At 35.3% G+C, this 19,539-nt stretch overlaps 1 protein-coding gene and 1 non-coding gene across 2 annotated transcripts; both read right to left on the bottom strand.

Annotated features, from left to right (window-relative positions):
• Positions 1-10,856: 10,856 nt before the first annotated feature.
• On the bottom strand, positions 10,857-10,930 carry TRNAN-GUU. Its single transcript has one exon. It is a non-coding gene; the product is annotated as a tRNA-Asn (tRNA).
• Positions 10,931-11,053: 123 nt separating this feature from the next.
• LOC124942448 lies at positions 11,054-13,729 on the bottom strand. The gene is made up of 3 exons (XM_047482960.1): positions 13,059-13,729; positions 12,684-12,785; positions 11,054-12,589 (listed from the first exon to the last, which is right to left on the bottom strand). Exons 1-3 carry the CDS (start codon positions 13,476-13,478, stop codon positions 11,315-11,317), a joined length of 1,797 nt encoding a protein of 598 aa, XP_047338916.1. The 5' UTR covers positions 13,479-13,729; the 3' UTR covers positions 11,054-11,314.
• Positions 13,730-19,539: the final 5,810 nt, after the last annotated feature.

Consider the following 19,539-nt stretch of genomic DNA (forward strand, 5'->3'; position numbering starts at 1 on the left):
TTTTATATCCTCTTGTCCATTCCAGCTTGTGAAAATTTCTTGAAGGATCTGATTCCATCCTAGATGAGGAAGTCACCGAATTCTTCAACAACGTTGTTGTAAGGAATGATGGGAGCATCACCACTTACATAGACTGTGAATTCTATCGGATCTCTAAAGATTCATTTGCGGAGTTCTTCGATCTACCGTCTGAAGGATTTTCGGATTTTCCATCTCCCCTCATCCAGGCAAATGAGGATTTCTCTTACATACTCTCTAGCACCCCCAATCCGGCCAAATGTCACGGCCGCAAATCTGATCTTTCTCCTCATTTTGAAATCTTCAATGACATCATTCAATGTTCCATTCTAGGACATATGACAAACCAAAACTATACTCGGCTAGTCTATGAAATGATAATCGTAATAACACAAGACACGCCCATCAATTGGGCCTCCCTCATCTTCAACCACTTGAAGATGCTGATTCAAGCCCCTAGAAGAAGGATCGGCTTCGCTCCTTAGATTATCTGATACCTTCGCTCCATCATCCCAAATCCTGGAACGAGAACCCCACTGAGTCCGGCCAACATTCTGACCGATGAAACGATGGAAAATTGGATTCAAAGAATAGAATCAATGACCGGTATAACGGTGGAAAGCTGGATTGAAAGACTAGGACCTATGAACTAAGTCTTTAATTCTTCGCACCTGTAGTTTCTGAACAATCTAGTCATTTTGTTGTACCACCGATTGTTATATCTATTTAAATTCAACCGCTCATTTCAAAATTTCGATTAATTTCAAACAATCTCGGTTAACTTCTCAATCTCGGTTAACTCAAAAGGATATTCACTTTAACGTTTAAAATGGTTAACTCAAAAGATTCGGTTAACTTATCAAACATTTCGGTGCATCTTTGATAACTCGGCTCACTTCACCTTAACGTTTAAAACTGACCGTCGTTACCGCCCAACTGACCGCCGTTACCGCCCTTAGGTTACCGCTCATAGTTTACCGCCAAAAGTTACCGCAGTAACTTTTGGAGGGAAACTTTGGCGCCTTTTCCCAAAAAAATGTGACGGTTCAGTTATGTAACTGTCACAAACCGCTCCATATATATAGGCATGCTTACTCATTATTTTATTCACGTTTACTCTCTCTCTCTCTCTTGCATTCTAACTGCTCTTGTTTTCATTATGGGACGTGATAATGTACTCTTCGTTCATATAGTGCAGGTTGATGGATTTGGTGAAACAATCAGGTTTGGAATCTTTTCTGGATGGATCATTCGTGGTTCATCAGGAGGAAGTTAAGGAGTTCTTTGAGAACGTCAGTCTGAAGAAAAGGGTTATTTCTTTAAAGGTGGGTAGTACAACCTTCTAGCTATCGGAGGAGACGTTTTCCGCAGCTCTTCGTCTACCCACTGAGGGATGCGACTTTTCGACAAACATACCGGAAGAAGACGCTATGGAGATTTAGAAAATAATCTCCAACACGGATGAACTGGTGGAGTTCACTGGAAAGAAAATCTTGCTGAAGTTCAAATACCGGTGGCTATGTGACATTGTTTCCAAATCCCTTAAAGGGAAAGGATGTAACTTTGATAACTTGACTCGGCACAAGTTTGAAATGATGGCCGACATCATTCGCGGCGACAAGATCGACTAGGCCGGTGTATTATTTGAGAATTTATGTGAGATGGTGTCCGGAAAGAATGACCGGTCTCTAGGATACGCCATGCAGATCGGCAAGATCCTACAACATCTTTAGATCCCAACCGGATCAGGTATTCCTCTCCTCAATTCCAAAATAGTAAATACCGTCAATATCAGGAAAATGCTGATTAGAGCTGGGAAGGCACCAAGAGAGAGGGTGCCGAAATAAATCGAACTGAAGGCTAAGAAGCCTAAGGTTAAAGAAACCAAGGGAAAGGTAAAGAAAGGAAAGAAGTCGGTGGCTGATAAATTAGTCAGTTAGTCAACCGACAATGAAAGAACACCCTCTAGGATACCCTCCAGGTCGGCCAACCGCGCGGCCTCTCCTAACCCCAATCCGATTGAGGAGGTTCCTATTTCCAATCCGGCTAATGAAGTTCAGAATCAAGCCGAATCCATTCAAAACCCGGAAAATATTCAGAATCCGGAAAGTCTTACTCATGCAGAGTTGTCGGCCAACGTAACCGGTCGATCTAAATATAAAGAAGCTTCCACTCATGAGGTAAGTACTCCTAATCTAGATACTACCTCTGTACCTAAAATTTGCGACTCTCAACCTGTTGGGCCTGCGGTCTTAGAGGTCCAACAAAGAACATCGGACATTATTGATAATATCGTAGAAGATGTCAATCGGTTGATTGAAACCGAGGCGACGAGTAATCAAGTTGAGACCGGTCAGATAGCTGAAACTGACCAGGAAGACAATGTTGAGAAAGTCGATGAGATGGCTGTAAGGAACAATGAACAAGCCGATGAGACGGTTGAAGGACACGCTGAACAAGCCGAAGAGACGGCTAAAGAAAATGAAGAAGTGAGGTTGAGTGAACACTCTCTGGAACATGAGAGTGTCCATACTGGTTGAAATCCAACCGATCGGATTGGTGAAGAAAACCTCTAAACCGGACATGATCAAGATCAAACTAAGGAGGAGATGGTTAATGATACAGTCCTTCCAGACTCTGAAATTCCCAAATTTACAATGACAACTAAAAGGGCCGATGAATTTTTTTATGGCGTGCTCAAAATGGTTGCGGAAGACGCTTAGGATCTGTCAATCTTGTTCTATGAATGGTTGAGACTAAGGACTGAAACTTTATTTGAGAACATGCTCCCAGATTGTTTCGACGTCGACAGGTGGTCCAAGTTAATAAACTTGGAAAGAAAGGTGACCGAGCTGGCCAAAACATCATCAGTACCATTGGCCATGTCAAGGGCAAGCTTGGTAGAAACCAATGCAAAACTAAAGGTACTCACTTCGACAATGGAAACTGCCTATCAGAAACATATAGTTAATGGTGGAGTAATCGGGGTAGACAAGAGTGTGTTGGACGCACTGGAATCGGTTATAGACAGACTTCAAACCGATATAAAATGAATGGAGGAATAAACAGAGAGGAATGTTGTAATGTACTACACTCCGGCTGGAGACGCTGACCGACACGGGAAACAGTCTGTACAAACAATTTTTGAGGTCGGCCAATCATCTAGATCGGTAGGAGATGAAACTGAAGAAAGTCAACCGGAATCTTCCTCCATGTCCCAAAAAAAAGATGGAGGAACGGCCTCTCCATCCACCGAAAATATTAATAAATCTTCAGCAAGTAAGTCTCCTAACACTTCAAAATAGACCGGCCCACTCTCTCATTATCGGTTCACTCTGCGTCTCCGGTACAAAATCAAGTTGTCTTTCTCCCTGATGAATTGAATGCGTTCATCTAGAAAACGGTCCAGGATTCCATAGTCGTGTGGTAGGCATCCCTGGACGTTAAAGCCTCCTCGTGGCAAGCATCCTTCGAAGCTCGAGCTTCCTCGACCGACTCTAAAATAGAAAAAGTTGAAAAGGTCACGTCTTAAACACTTGAGATGATTCAAGCCATGTCGGTCCAGCTAGATGAGTTGACAAGAGTCAAAGTCGTTGCCAACAACGAACAAATCCGAAAAGATGAAGAAACAGCCAGAAAGATTTTGGCCGATGAGGAGAAAACGATTCGGCTAGCAAAGGAAATCGTACTCACTGATGCACAGTTCGCCCAGAAAATTCAAGACGAGGAAGATAACCCTGAAGCGGTTGTACAAGAAAATGCCGATGCGGCTAGAAACCTCTAGCAACAAGAAATCCTAACCGGGAAAAATGAAGAAAGAAGACAGACATCCACCTTGATTGCCAAAAACACAAGGAGTCAGGCAAAGAAACGAAAAAGGGCACAAGTAACAAGAGTTCTAGCTCTCACTGAAAAGACAGGTATTCAGACAAATGCAAATCCTTTCATATATTCAACCGCTGAAGAAGAAGAGGAAGATGCTGCGCCTTTAAATCCAAGAAGGCGTCGGGCTGCAATCTCAACCACACCGATCTCACCAGCTCCAATTCAATATGTCCGCTCCAGTGCCTAGTTAGATCAAGGAACTAGAGCAGACACGGTTGAACAATTCATGCAGAGTCACCGATCCTCACCACTTCAATCCCATGCTCAAACAATAAGACACCAACAGTCGGTCGGGTTCTCAGGTCAACCGGGTGGCAGTTTCGAAGATCCCACCGCTCCGGGAACGAGATTCGTATACAGATGGGTCCACGACACGATCAATCAACCAGACAAAATGGCGAATAAATCTCTCAACCTTTAAAATTTCCGTTTCAAATATATATACTATAATTATTACTTATGATATTTTAGAAATCTATACTATTTCGTTTTAAATATATATATATATATAATATGAATTAAGTCTATTTTGGGAAATTAAAATATCTTGAAAAATGCAGACTCTTCGGGTCTAATTTCAACTTACAGGTTTTGATACTTTTAATTAAAAATATCAAAAAAGGAGAAATTTCTAAGTATACAAATTTTTTCTCAAACCGTTTTTCCAAAACCGGCCAAAACAAATTTAAGTTCTTTTAAACCGGCCAGTAATTACAAGTTTTGAATATTTAACTTAAATAATCAAAAAGGGAGAAATTGTTAAAAAAAAACTAGATAGTTAATTAATAAGTAATTAACTATCTAAAAGAACTTAATCAAATACAACTTTATGTGCAGGTACATATTCAGCCAGAGCGGTCAAATCGAATCTCCTGAGGAAGCTCAAACCGGAATCCCTCAATGAATTTATCCTTTTAGAAATTCGGATCGGCTCAACATTAGAACCAGTTGAATTGCAAAACAATAATGCCCGGCTAGGTTCAATCTCTTGAAAATCTTAAAGCCACCATACATCTCCAAAGGACAAATTATTCAAAGATATGGACATGTTGGAAGTTAATGTATTGACATAAACAAATATTCCTTGGAAATATGCAGAAGAATGTTCTGAAACAAGACAGAACGCAGTTGAATGATTACCTGACCTTGTTTAAGTCCACAAGCAATCTCAAGGGACAGGGGGGCAGGCGGCCGCCAAATGTACAATTGCCATGTGTACAAAGACAAAGTGTGCAAGTCACCTAATCCGGACTGGCACGGCTCCTTCTAACCAATCACCTTGAAGAGAGAGAAATATGACCTGTTAGGATCGGGGACGCCCTTGGAGGACCGGGGTGTTTCCGGTTTCTGGAAGGGTGGCCGCTTACATAACACACAATTTGGTGATAGTCCGGTTAAAGACTAAAACTGTTCTTAACACTACACAGATTGTCACAGACTCTTGAACCGAGTTCAAGTGCGGAAATGTCCGTTTCAATCTGAAGCAACGAATACGATTCGGTTTGGAGAGTATTTAGGAGGAGTCGGTTAGAGAGGATGGATAGACCGGTTTGGTTAAGATTATGTTCCGGTTTCGTTTGAAGTGAGTGTAGTTCGGTTTTAGAGTGAGTAAGCCGGAAATAAAAGAAATGACACGAGACAAGTTTTTTATGGATGTTCGGAGAAAACCCTCCTACGTCACCCTTCTTCTCAGATTATGAGAAGGATCTCCACTAACTTGATGTTACAACACTCACACAATGCCGAACGAGCCTTAATCGCTACTCGTCGGTTACACCACTCAATATGATGTAATACAATAACTCAATATAACAACAATGCTTTCAATAAATGAAACAACTATTTAGATTTCTTTTTTTCTCTTGCTTGTTTCAGAACTGTTGAATGTCAATTTGATGCTTTTCAAAATTTCTTCCTTGGATTCTATTTATATGAAAAATATGACAACGGTCATATTTTCTCTCTCCAGGAGATTGGCCGCTGGAAACCGTTAATGATCAAGAGGCTTACACGCCTTCCCTCTTGGACAGATCAATTTGGACACATGGCAGACATGCGCTTAGCCGGTTTGCATTTTTGACACATGGCAGACATGCACTTAGCCGGCCGCCTGTTTCAGAGATTTGCTAAAGATCTTGGATAAGCCTGCCTGACAGCTACTTGGAGGTTGCTTCTGGATTTAGACAAGCATGCCTGACAGCTACAACTACGCTACAACAGCTTCTTGTTATATTTAAACCAATTAATATACTTGATATAACTTAGCGGTTTAACATATATATTTGAACTTAGTTTTATCTATTCATTAAACTTTTCATAAGTTATAACAATTATTTTCTAACAATTTCTCCCTTTTTGATTATTTAGAATAAATATTCAAAAATCGTAATGTGTGGCCGGTTTGAAAATTAACTTACTTAATTTTTCTTATCAATTTCTCCCTTTTTGATTATTTAGAATAAATATTCAAAACTTGTAATTTATGGCCGGTTTTAAAAAACTTATATTTGTTTGGCCGGTTTTTAAAAAACATATATTTGTTTGGCCGGTTTTTAAAAAACTTATATTTGTTTGGCCGGTTTTTTAAAAAACTTATATTTGTTTGGCCGGTTTTTTGGAAAAACAGTTTGGTTTAATGAGAACTTTATTTTTTCTAACAATTTTTCTTCAAATTTTGTAATCTAACAATCCTAAAATATTTCTAAGGGAATAAAACTTAGACTCGAGAAGTGGCTTTGTGAGGATGTTAGCCACTTTATTCTTGTTCCCTTCATGTGATGTGTTCGTCAGCAGCCGGCTTTCCGGATGCAATGCTGTCTCTTCCAAGCTTCTGTCTTGATTTACCTGCATTCTTAGACAATAAAGAATCTGATCCCCATTTTTCTTTGGGTCCGTGGCTTATTAGTCCCTTGGGAATCCAGACTTTAATAAGTCGGATAACTTTCCCGGTTATGGTTCTAATTATTTTTCCGTTGATTGGCTTGACATCTTTCTGTTGTCCTAAGAGTGCCTTATTTTGTGGTGACTTTTGATTAATTCTATGTGTTCGTTGATCGGTTTGTTTACCTGCTGGCCGGTTGGCTTTTCTTCTCTCAGGATGAAGCCATTTTTCCGAGTCAGTTGGACTTACATATTTTATTTCTTTTTCCGGTTTTAGACCACGTTCTTCCTCATTTTCGGTTGATGAACTCTTGACAAATCTTATGAAAGGAAGATTTTCTTTTGTGAGTTTCATCCCGTTGGAATGCTTGTGAGTGGCGGATTTGTTATAACCAATACCAAATTTACATTTGGGATGTCTTTGGTAATTAGACATCTGGCTTACCGCTTCATTAGATCTCTTCCAAGAAGCCGTGACATATTTGATTCTCTCATTTTCTTCGGTTAACGATTGGACTGTCTCTTTGAGCTTCTCATTCTCTAAGGACAGTCCAACCGGTTCGTAAGTCTCGGTTCCGCTTGGCTCACCAGCGGTACCACTTGACTCTCCGGTTTCATATTTTGTCCGGGTCAGTATTAAAACAGACAATTTTTTGAACTCATCGACCATGTCATTGAGTGCAATAACTAAGTCTTCTTTAGTAAATTCTTCAGAAGAGAAATCAAATACCTCAGATTCTTTCTCAGCCGCGAAGCATGTATCAACTTTATCATCACCGTCGCTGGATGATGAGTCGTCCGAATCGCTATCGGCCCATTTGCTATTGATTTCAGTAGCTATCAGAGCCTTATGCTCTTTCCGGTTCTCCTTTATTTGGTCGCTGCCCTCACACAGTTGGATCAACTTCTCCCAAATTTCTTTAGCAGAGGAGCACAGCTTGATCTTACTAAACATGTTTCTGTCCAACGACTTGAACAAAATGTTTTTGGCAACATTATCCAGGTTATTCATCTTCTTATCTTTCGTCGTCCATTTGTATCTTGTCTTATCAATCTTTATCGGACCATCGGTAATAACATACCACATGTCGTCGTCTTGTGAGGCCAAATGCAATTCCATCCGTATCTTCCAATCAACATATTCTTCGATGCAGAACATGGGGGGCTCGTTGATGAAAGACATGATGATATTCGATTGCTTGAGTGTTAAGAACCTCGCTCTGATACCACTTGTTAGGATCGGGGACGCCCTTGGAGGACCGGGGTGTTTCCGGTTTCTGGAAGGGTGGCCGCTTACACAACACACAATTTGGTGATAGTCCGGTTAAAGACTAAAACCGTTCTTAACACTACACAGATTGTCACAGACTCTTGAACCGAGTTCAAGTGCGAAAATGTTCATTTCAATCTGAAGCAACGAATACGATTCGGTTTGGAGAGTATTTAGGAGGAGTTAGTTAGAGAGTATGGATAGACCGGTTTGGTTAAGATTATGTTCCGGTTTCGTTTGAAGTGAGTGATAGTTCGGTTTTTAGAGTGAGTAAGCCGGAAATAAAAGAAATGCCACGAGACAAGATTTTTTATGGATGTTCGGAGCAAACCCTCCTACGTCACCCTTCTTCTCAGATTATGAGAAGGATCTCCACTAACTTGAATGTTACAACACTCACACAATGCCGAACGAGCCTTAATCGCTACTCGTCGGTTACACCACTCACTATGATGTAATACAATAACTCAATATAACAACAATGCTTTCAATAAATGAAACAACTATTTAGATTTCTTTCTTTCTCTTGCTTGTTTCAGAACTGTTGAATGTCAATTTGATGCTTTTCAAAATTTCTTCCTTGGCTTCTATTTATATGAAAAATATGACAACGGTCATATTTTCTCTCTCCAGGGTGTTTACCACTACGCTACAACAGCTTCTTGTTATATTTAAACCAATTAATATACTTGATATAACTTAGCGGTTTAACATATATATTTGAACTTAGTTTTATCTATTCATTAAACTTTTCATAAGTTATAACAATTATTTTCTAACAATTTCTCCCTTTTTGATTATTTAGAATAAATATTCAAAAATCGTAATGTGTGGCCGGTTTGAAAATTAACTTACTTAATTTTTCTTATCATGACCGTTGTCATATTTCCACTATAAAAGGAAGCACAAAGGCTGAAGAAAAGATCTCTCTGCGCGAAAACTTACTCTTCTTCGAACTGATTCTTGAGCTCATCATCTAGATTTGAATTCTGAATCTTGTGAATAAACTCTGATAAAACTGAAAAGTTATTGAGTGATAAGAACGAACTGAAGTTCTGAGTATTTGTATATTTGTAAAAGTGTATTACAATACTGTGTGAGTGTTGTAAAGTGAACATCGAGCAGTAAGTAAGACTCGATCGTGTGTTGTATTGTGTTGTTGAATATTCCTTAGTGAATATTCTTCTCACGGTTTGAGAAGAAGGGGTGACGTAGGAGTTTCATCTCCGACCATTCATAAAATATGTGTCTTGTGTTCTTTACTCATTTTCGGTCACCAAACTAACCGAACCGGTTTTTCCCTATTCTAACCGACTTCTCTCTATTCTCACTTCCAACCGATCTGTGTGTGTTGTTTAAGGCTGAAACAACCATTTTCGCACTTGAACTCGGTTCAAGAGTTTGTGATAGTCTGTGTAGTGTTAAGACCGATGTTAATTCTTAACCAGATTAGCGTCAACCATTGTGTGTGTTTAAGCGGTCTCCTTTAGCCGGACCCCGGTCCCTTATCGGTGATCCCGATCTTAACAAATTTAATTAATCAATAATATAATTTCAAAATTAAATGATTTTTTTACAATTTTTAGTATTCAATATTTTGATGTTAAGGTTCACTACTTTCATATAAGGTTTAAATATAGTAGAGATGATATTTTTATCTATCTATGTAGTTATTTCTCTTTATTCCCACTAATCTTATTATTGCTCTTTTATTATGTCTTAAACAATAAATACAAACAATAAGACTAGTCTTTGTCAAGTTTTTTCTCTCCACTTGAATACATATTTTACATTATTTTTTGGGCCATCAATGACAATTAACCAAACGCAATCGCAATCGTAGGGGCAAAGAATATTGAAGCTTGTTTCTTAGCCTCGTGTCTAGATCTTCTACTTTAGAGCTTGAACATTCAACTTGTGGTTAACAGTCACACGCTTAACCAACTGAGTTATTTCATTTCTAACAATCATACACAAGGGAATGTTAAAATGGGTTATCGACGCTTAGCTAGTTAGCCTTGTTGCATCAATCTAGTTATTAATGTTATCACTTTTTTTTGAAAATAATAATGTACAACGACAAACTAAGATGGGGTATAAACACTTAGTCTTGTTGCATTAATTTATTTATTAATGTTATCATTATTTTAAAAATAATATTGTATAACGAACAAACTAAAATGGGATATTGACACTTAGTCTTGTTGTATCAATCTAGTTATTAATGTTATATTTTTTTTAAATAATATTATACAACCACAAACTAAAATGGGATATCAAGACTTAGTCTTGTTGCATTAATTTAGTTATTAATATTGTCATTTTTTCTTGAAAATAATATTGTATAACGACAAAACTTTGTTAAAATATTGCTAAATTAATGGTTAGAAGGAGGGCTTCAACATCCAAGCTTGTGGTTAACAGCCACAAGCTTAGCTATTCCAGTTCTAACAATTACACGAGATAATATTAAAATGCTTTATCGACGTTTAGCTAGTTAGCCTTGTTGCATTAATCTAGTTATTAATGTTATCATTTTTTATTGAAAATAATATTGTATAACGACAAAATTTTTTGATAAAATAGGATATTGTTAAAAAAATGCTAGATTGAGGGCTCATCATTCATGCTTTTGATTAACAACCACACACTTAACCAACCATCCTAACCAGCATACACGAGGTAATGTTAAAATGAGTTATAGACGCTTAGTTAGTTAACCTTGTTGCATTAACCTAGTTATTAATGTTATCATTTTTTAAAAATAATATTGTATAACGTCAAAACAAAGTTGTTAAAAAAACGCTAGAAGGAGGGCTTGAACCTCCGACCTTGTGGTTAACAGCCACACGCTCTAACCAACTGAGCTATTCCAGCTATTTGATGATAAATTGTTAAATTTTATATTAAATTAATCTATAATATAATTTCAAAAATTAAATTTTTTTCAATTTTTAGTATCCAACTTCAACTAAACTATTGTACAACACTGTTTTCATAAGGTTTAAATATGATAGAGATGATATTTTACCTATCTAGGTAGTGATATGTAATCCTTATTTCTCTCTGTCCACTAATCTTATTATTGCTCTTTTATTATGTCTTAAACATTAAAAACAAACAATAAGACTAGTCTTTTGTCAAGTTTTTTCTCTCCACTTGAATACATATTTTACATTCTTTTTTGGGCCATCAATGACGATTAACCAAACGCAATCGCTGGGGCAAGGAAACATTGAAGCTCGTTTCTTAGCCTCATGTCTAGATCTTCTGCTTTAGAGCTTGTCTCAACTGGATCTTCTGACTTTCCATTCTCGCCTCCAAAAGTTTCGACTTCAAGCTATTCTTTTGCATACCGCCAAGAGGCCATTCAATGCAACCCTTTATTCCTCGTGTTATAATATGCGAATTACCCACCTCCGGTGAACTCCACTGTCCCAACTCCACTTCCTCCGTAGTAATGGCTGTCTCGTTCGAAAACCTAGTCGGTTCAACTGAAATCGTTTTCACTTTTTCACCATTGTTCACATTTGATCTCCAAAGTCGAGATATTGAAGTTGATCCTTTCTTGGGCTTTGCTTTCCTAGTTTCGGTAACCGGAGTTTGCTCGTAAACATTCTCTTCAGTTACACTTCCCGAATAATTACTATCGCGATGACTCACCGTTTCCCACCCGCTCTCGTCTTCTTCATCAGGAATCTCGTTGTTGTTAGCTTCACGGGCCATGTTGACATCCTCAAAAACCGCGAATATGTCATCAGACTTCGGCGGGTCATAACTGAATTCTGTTATCTCTTGAATGTTTAATGAACGAGCAGACTGGCAAAGAAACTCGGCTTTCGAGGTCTCGTGACTCTCATCCTCGGTTATGGTTTTAACCGAACTAAGAAAAGCCTCTAGCGCGAAAACTAGCGTGTTCATGTATGAATACCTCTCTTCGATGGCGACTTTTGCATCGATCAACTTCATTTGAACGCGTTCTTCTCGCCAGACCTCGGCCATTTGTAACATCTTCCTCTCGTCTTCGACTTCTTCTCTGAGCTTTAACGACTCCTCCTTCAATGCTTCGGCTTCTGCTTTATCTTCTCCGATCTCCTTCGCGAGTTCGTCGCATACTTCCTCAATTAAGACTCGTCCTTTCCTCTCCTTATCGAAATCATGCATGTATCGCTTGGCTAATAACTTGGCATCGGCGAGTTCCCTCGAAAGTTTAGAATTGAGGTGTTCTAATCTCTGTCGAGTTTTCTTCTCCTTGTTTAGATCAGTTTTGAATTCGTCGATGACTGCACGGATCTTCTCGTGCTCTTTAGATTTCCAAACAGACCTTTCCTCGCTCAGTTTCCTTAAGAAGTGTTCGAGTTTCTTCTTTGAGGACCTTTTCTCGGATTCTAGCTCATGAATTCGGGTCTGGGCTTGTTCAAGCTCGACCTTTAAAGTTGTGCTAAGATTTTGGTCAATACTTTTTGTGTCGCAAACAGGGTTCCATTTTGTTGCCCCTTCCAAAGCAGAATTCGTCAATTTGAAGGATTTTGCAAACTGCAATTAAGAATCATTTATGGAATCAAGCTAAAACTAAAACAAAGAAAAGGGTTCGAGTGCATTCAATTCGGCAACTTCAATGATGTATAACCTTGCATAAATGTTCATTCTTTGGAGTTGGGTCTGACCAAGGATTTTGAATCACATCTTGTGATTTCAAGTGATAAGGGATCGGCGAATGGCCGGCGCCGTCCTGTTGAGAGAGAATGGTCGGTCATATTAGTCTATTTTGAAAACCCTTTAGAACTAATCAAATATAAGAGAATTAACAAAAATTTCCAAGCAAATTAGGGAACAGATCGATCATCGTAATCTTTTGAATTCGAACCCAAAATCAACAGTGGGGCCGTGTTAATTTGATAAAGTATTTAATGAATCAGCTAAAGACGGATAAGCCAAATCAGTTTCTTAAAAAGGAAAAATGGGCATAAGCTTGAATGTGATAGATCTCAAGAAGAAACATTACCTGAAACCCTAAATGGGTATTTCTAAGCAAACTAAGAGATTCAGCTTCTCTGCCTGCGGTGGCTGAAGTTTTTTCCGGCAGATGGAGTCGCCATAGAACCCCAGCAAGCTTCCTGGCGGAAACATCAATCTCTTTCCCTTTACCCTTTATCTTCCTGCTGCACTCCGGTGGAACTTCCTTTTCAACTTCGTGGTACTTCCACCGGAGAAGAGGAGTCTCCGGTCGACTTCTCCTCCCAACCGGAGCAGACCCATCTCTTCTCACCCTAACTCTTCCACCGGAGCGTCCGGGATTCTTCGGTTTGAAGCGGGATTGGTTATGATTCTTGGGTTTGTTTGTAAGGATGGAATCGGAAGAAGGATCCGGAGTTCTTGAAGAGAGAAGAATGGCAAATGGGTCAGTTTTGTTGGTGATCTTCATAGTATTAAGCGGCGGCCACTGCTTTATTCGCCCATTGGAAGAGATGGGGAGTTCAGAAAGATCGAGAAGGAGGAAAGAGAGAATGCTATCACTGTTCACTAGCCATGTCTAGCTAATGAGAGAGACAGTGCGAGAGAGATAGAGAGAGATAGAGAAGTTTCAGGCTGATTCCTGCAATAGACGACGACTGACTGAGCCTTCGTATCCCCAATTTTTTCCTTATTATTTACTGCCAATGGTTTCTCTATGAAATATATCGCAGTCAACTTTCCTGTTTCATTACTCACTTGTTTTAGGGTTTCTTTTTATTTTACTAAATAAATAAATATTTTTTTTTTATTTTTTTAAATAAATTAAAGTATACTACAAACATAAAAAAAAATAAAAAAAATTATAGAATAAATATGGCAACAAAATTATAACGAAAGTAAAACTACGAATCTAACATAGTTTGTCACGTTGTCGTCCTTTAAATTTTTTTTCTCATCGTATTACGATTCTTTCTTTCCCCGCCACTTCTTCTTCTTATGAGTTTCCGAACATGGTCTTAGTTCTCGAACATGGTCTTATGAGTTACTGAACATGACTTTATGAGTTCCCGAATACGACCTTATGAGTTCCCGAACATGACTTTATGAGTTCCCGAACATGATATTTTTAATGAAATGTAGAACTAAAAAATTAAAATTTTGTTAATATAAAAAAAGTCAAAAACATGACCTTATGTATTCATGAACATACTATTTTTAATGGAATGGAGAAGCGAAAATTTTAAATATTTTAACATAAAAAAAATTCAGAAACATGACTTTATGAGTTTTTAATATAAAATAAAGTTTGAGTTGAATAATCATATTTTTTTTAAAACAAAAATATTTCTCTCCTACATAAATGGTGCCTACATCAATTCATATATTCTTGTTTTCGTTCCCAACTTCATTGCCTTGTCACGACTAAAAAAAATTAATAATATGTCTTTCATCTACCATCATCAATAATAAGTAAATTATTCAATTGAGTAGGTTTATTCAACCCAAATAATTCAACTTTCACTATGACTTTTCAAAATCATCCAACCAATTTGATTGCTTGTAAAAATTGGATTAGTTTGTGGTTTATTCAATTTGAATGGTGAATATTAGTCTTTTGTTGTAGTTGAAATTGAAAATTTTTCATCCAACAACAAAATCTTTTGAAGTCAACTAAAAATAATTAATGAATGAACTCACTTGTTTGAATACTTAGTTTAAAAATAAATGAAAATTCTAAGTAAAATTGAGTGTGAACAGAAGTTTAGAAAGAAAAAAAAATCATTGTGAAAAAATGTTTCAAAACATTTTATAATGCGTCGGCTTCAAAAGATTCTCATTAGTGACCAAGACTCATTTTTCGTCGTCGTGGTTTTATTTGTTTGAACTCAGTTGATGGTTATTTTAATTGGGCATCGACTTGATATTAGTTATTTTTTTTTGGTTATCACAATAGTCTACTTAGATGTTTTTTATTTGAATTATATAATTATAAATGTGGTTAACAGCACACACACTTTACAAATTGAGCGATTTTCTGAAAAAAAAAACATGTTTAATGATCAATTGAATAACCAATACATGACTAACAAAATAGTTTAAATATTTTTGTAAATGTATATATAAACAAGTAGCCCAACACAAAATTGAGAAATTAACAGTCAATTATAATAATAAAATTTTAATTTATATTAAAATATATAATCAATTTTGTAAGTAAATAAAGTATTTCAATATATATATATATATATATATATATATATATATATATATATATTAGTCTGAAATATTTTGTAAGCAGATCAATTATAAAGATTATTCAACCGAAAATTCATGATCGATAACCATTGACGTCAATTTTTTGACCCCTTATAAAGTTGTATCTAATTAATCAATTTGAATGATTAAGACTAATAATATCTAACAACTGTCCTACCTAGGGGTGAGCAAATGGGTAAAACTAATCCGTTTCCGATCCGTATTAAATCCAAACTAAGTTTATCCAATCCGTAATCCAAACCATTTTACTAATTAATACGGATCGGATACGGATTGGATTGAAAATGGTTTGGATAATCCAAACTAAAAAAGTATTTATATATATCAGCTTAAAATTAGTCAACAATTTTTTTTTAAAATTTTTTAATTTTTTTTTTAATTTTTTTTTTTTTAAAAATTCGAATTTTTTTATTATTATTAAATTTGAATCTGAAAAAAATAATAAAAATAATAATAAAAATAAATAAATAAATAAATATCGTTGTTAAGTAATGATAAGTAAAATATATATTATATTGAGATGAAATTTAATTTAAAGAAAATTAATTAAAAAATATATTTTTATTTAGATAGTTTGGATAATTTGGATAATCCTAATCCAATCCGATTTAATTCAATCCGAACTCAATCCGATCCGATCTCAATCCAATCCGAAATATCCAATCCAAATTAGTATTTAGAATTCGGATTGGATTGGATTTCGGATTAAACCACCCAATGCTCACCCCTAGTCCTACCTATGTAACTAAACAAAAAAAAGTGTCAAACTAACCATAAATATTCATTTGAAATCAACTCAAACAAGTTGAATTGAGGGAGAAGTTAATTTAGATTAGTTTTTATTTATATAAAACCTAAAAGTAAAGATAACTATTTAAAAATTGTGACGCAAAGCTATAAAACACAAACTTTGTGTAACTATATACTAGTTGACGATGAATATCAATAGGAATATTCATAATGTTATCTACACAAACAAAACAAAACAAAAAACGGGTAGTCCATATTAGTCTCAGTTATATTAATCATAATCGAATTTTGTAAGTGTTTGGATGTTCATTTTATGTTCTTAAATAATAAAAATGGGTAACATGATTTTCCCAATCAATACAATATATCTTCCCATGATATCAATCTCTTAGCTATATATTCTTAATTGACCTAGAAATAACCTAGTGGAGAATTGACACATTACATAGGAAACCACCTATTTTCTCCCTTAACACAACTAATGACACCCAATGAAAGACAAGTCAAATATTTTTTTTACAATTTGAATAGAAATCTCACAAATTCATAGTTTTGCCCATGAGAATTGGTTATATTTCTCATTTTGCCTTAGCATTTAACATTTTTAGCACTAAAATTCTTAGAACCATACAAAGTTACAAACACATCAAATCCTCTCAATAATCATGGATTGCACTCTCTTAATGCAACATGGAAGATGCTAATTGGAATCAATTCCAATGTCCAAGACTCACAATTAAACCACACAATATGAAGAAATTCATTTTTGTTTAAGTTAATATTTTCACCACTATTATGTTATGAAAGAATAGTTATTTAAAATGGGATGCAAATAAATTATTCTAAAGTTGTCAATAATAACAATAATCAATTCGAATTACTTTAACCCATAAATTATTGTCTTCATTGTTAGAAATCAAAATACATGCCTTGTTAGAAATCAAAATATAACCCATCCCAATTCCCAAGGAATAATTCTTTGTTTAGATAAAGGTAACATCTTTGATTCATTCACATGTCCCCCATAGGAACCTGGGCTTGTCTACTTGAATCATTCAATTCTAGGTGCCACAAAATATAATTTAAAATAAGAAAGACATATAAGTGGGCAATGATTAGAAAACATGTTTAACTATAATCAACCTTATTAATAACATGCATTTATGAAAACTCGATAGATCATTGTTAGGTCGTAATAACTGATATTTGCGATCATAAGTTTGATCATATTCATGTCACTTTTATTAGAAAAAGAAAGTCATAACTCGACTTTTGATAAAAAAAAAAAATTCAGTATCATTTGCAAACAAAATATGAGAAATACCAAGACAATCTCCTCGTTAACCAATATTCAAACATTGGATCCTTTCCGAAGCTACATTCTAGTCATCATAACACTAAATTTATCCATAACAAAATACTTCCGAAGTCCCCTTTGAACAATGGAAGAAATTAATTAACCCCTTGACACCTTGTTGATCTCAATTCACATGATCAAAAATTTTCTCAATATTTAATTTGACAAAAGGTCCATTCCTTTTTAATATTACAACTTTAGTAAATTTTAGAACTTAATTATTGAGTGGCCTAAAATAAAGATTAATAACCAACTTTAGGCAAATGGGTAGGCAAGGATAGGATAATATGGTTAGAGGTCACATGTAGTTTGCCTAAAAGGTCAGTTCTATATAAATAGGCACAAAAGAAAAGAGGCATGCCATTCATACCTAAGCTCACTATAAAGGGATATGTTTTCCTTACCCTTTTTTAGGGGTAATAATTCAACTAATAAAAAAAAGGGTTTTCTTTCTCTTTAATTTTTTTTATTTTCTAATTATGTGATATATATAGTCTACAATATTGGTAATCAATGAAAAATATCTTGAGCTTATTACAACAAAAGAGTATGTATAATTTCTTATCTTTCATTTTAGTAAAATGTCATTCAACAACAAAGTTTGTTATGAGATTTCTTGAAAATTATTTAATCGTCACATTGGTTTTGATTCAAATGGTCGAACCGACGGTCTAAATATATAGTGATCGTTAACTTTTTGAAGAGTCTTCGAAAGGGATAATATGTGTGTTGATTTTAGAGCGTTTTTATATAGTTGCCATTATTTATATGTATGGTCATATTTTTTGAATTACTTCTACATCAACGATATTGTATAATTATAATATTAACTAATTATATTATTTTATCAAAATGATTATATATATATACATAATCTCGACTTTAATCCCAATCAACCACAATTTATATGAAACAATAATTTTCATGTTTATTAAAATTGAGTGTGAGCTCAATCTACCTATTCTATTTGTTTCTCAAAACTTTGTTGTCATCCAAATAATAAACCGACATTTTATATAGCAAAGAACATAATCAATAATCTATTAGTGGGACGAAACATAAATTAGAGTAAGGTGACAATTTTCTTTTAAAAGAATTAGAGGGGCCTTGAACATTATATAAGAAATAATCTATAAAAAAAATTACTTGAAATGAATTAACCCTAAACAAGATATATATAAAGTTAATCATACTAGCAACAAGATATATAACTAATATAAAACTGTTATTAATTTTAAAAGATTGAAATACATAAAAGATTTGGTAGGTAAAATTTGTTTAGTATTTTTAACTAGTTTAATAGTAGTATCACCCCTACATAAATTCGTCTCTATCTAGTATTAATGCCTTCAAACGCATTACAAATTAATTTGACATTTGAGAACAAGTTCAAAGATAAACCTTTGTTCTCCATGACCAGAAAGAATGAAAAAAGGTCACATGGTCTTTGGTCTTAGTGTGAATGATGACAATTACAAACTAAGCTCTCTGTTGTTGTTGATCATCTTTCCTATTTTTGTTTTTGCTTCCTATTTTGTCTTCATTCTATTATTAAGATAAAAAAGATTCTTTGAATTGGGTGTTGCTGAGTCATTTTTCATCTCTTGTCTAAAAATCACACATCATTTAAGCTTTGTTAAAAATACATGGACGAAAAATATTGATCATTTGAGAAGATAAATTGTATTTTTTTGGGGGGAGAGGGGGAGAAACAATGTTTGTTTGAAGTTGTATTCAAGTTTTTGTTTGAATTTTAGTTTAATTTTTCCTTTACCTTTTAGATTCAAAAATATAATAGTTTTATGTAAGGAAAGTAATCTAATCTGATATAGTAATGTTTATTATGATAGGAAATTTAAACCTTTCGAGTAAGTTTTAAAATTGTATGTCTAGGGTGCCGAGGGAGGGGATGAGTCGGCTGACCTCATCCCGGGCTGGGGCTGGCCCTAATTGACGTAAACCTTGAGATCCAACTACTCAGGGTTGTAAGGTCTTTCTTCTAACAATATTCTGCTTATCATAGATCTCGTCCTTTTTGAACATATGGATAATTGTGGTTTCCTTACATATTGTTGTAACTCATATTGAAGGGAATTTAGATGCTAGACTCAATTCCTCTACAAGCTGTTACCATTTTATGTGACAT

The sequence above is a fragment of the Impatiens glandulifera genome, chromosome 6, assembly GCF_907164915.1.
Source record: "Impatiens glandulifera chromosome 6, dImpGla2.1, whole genome shotgun sequence".
NCBI classification, from domain to species: domain Eukaryota; kingdom Viridiplantae; phylum Streptophyta; class Magnoliopsida; order Ericales; family Balsaminaceae; genus Impatiens; species Impatiens glandulifera.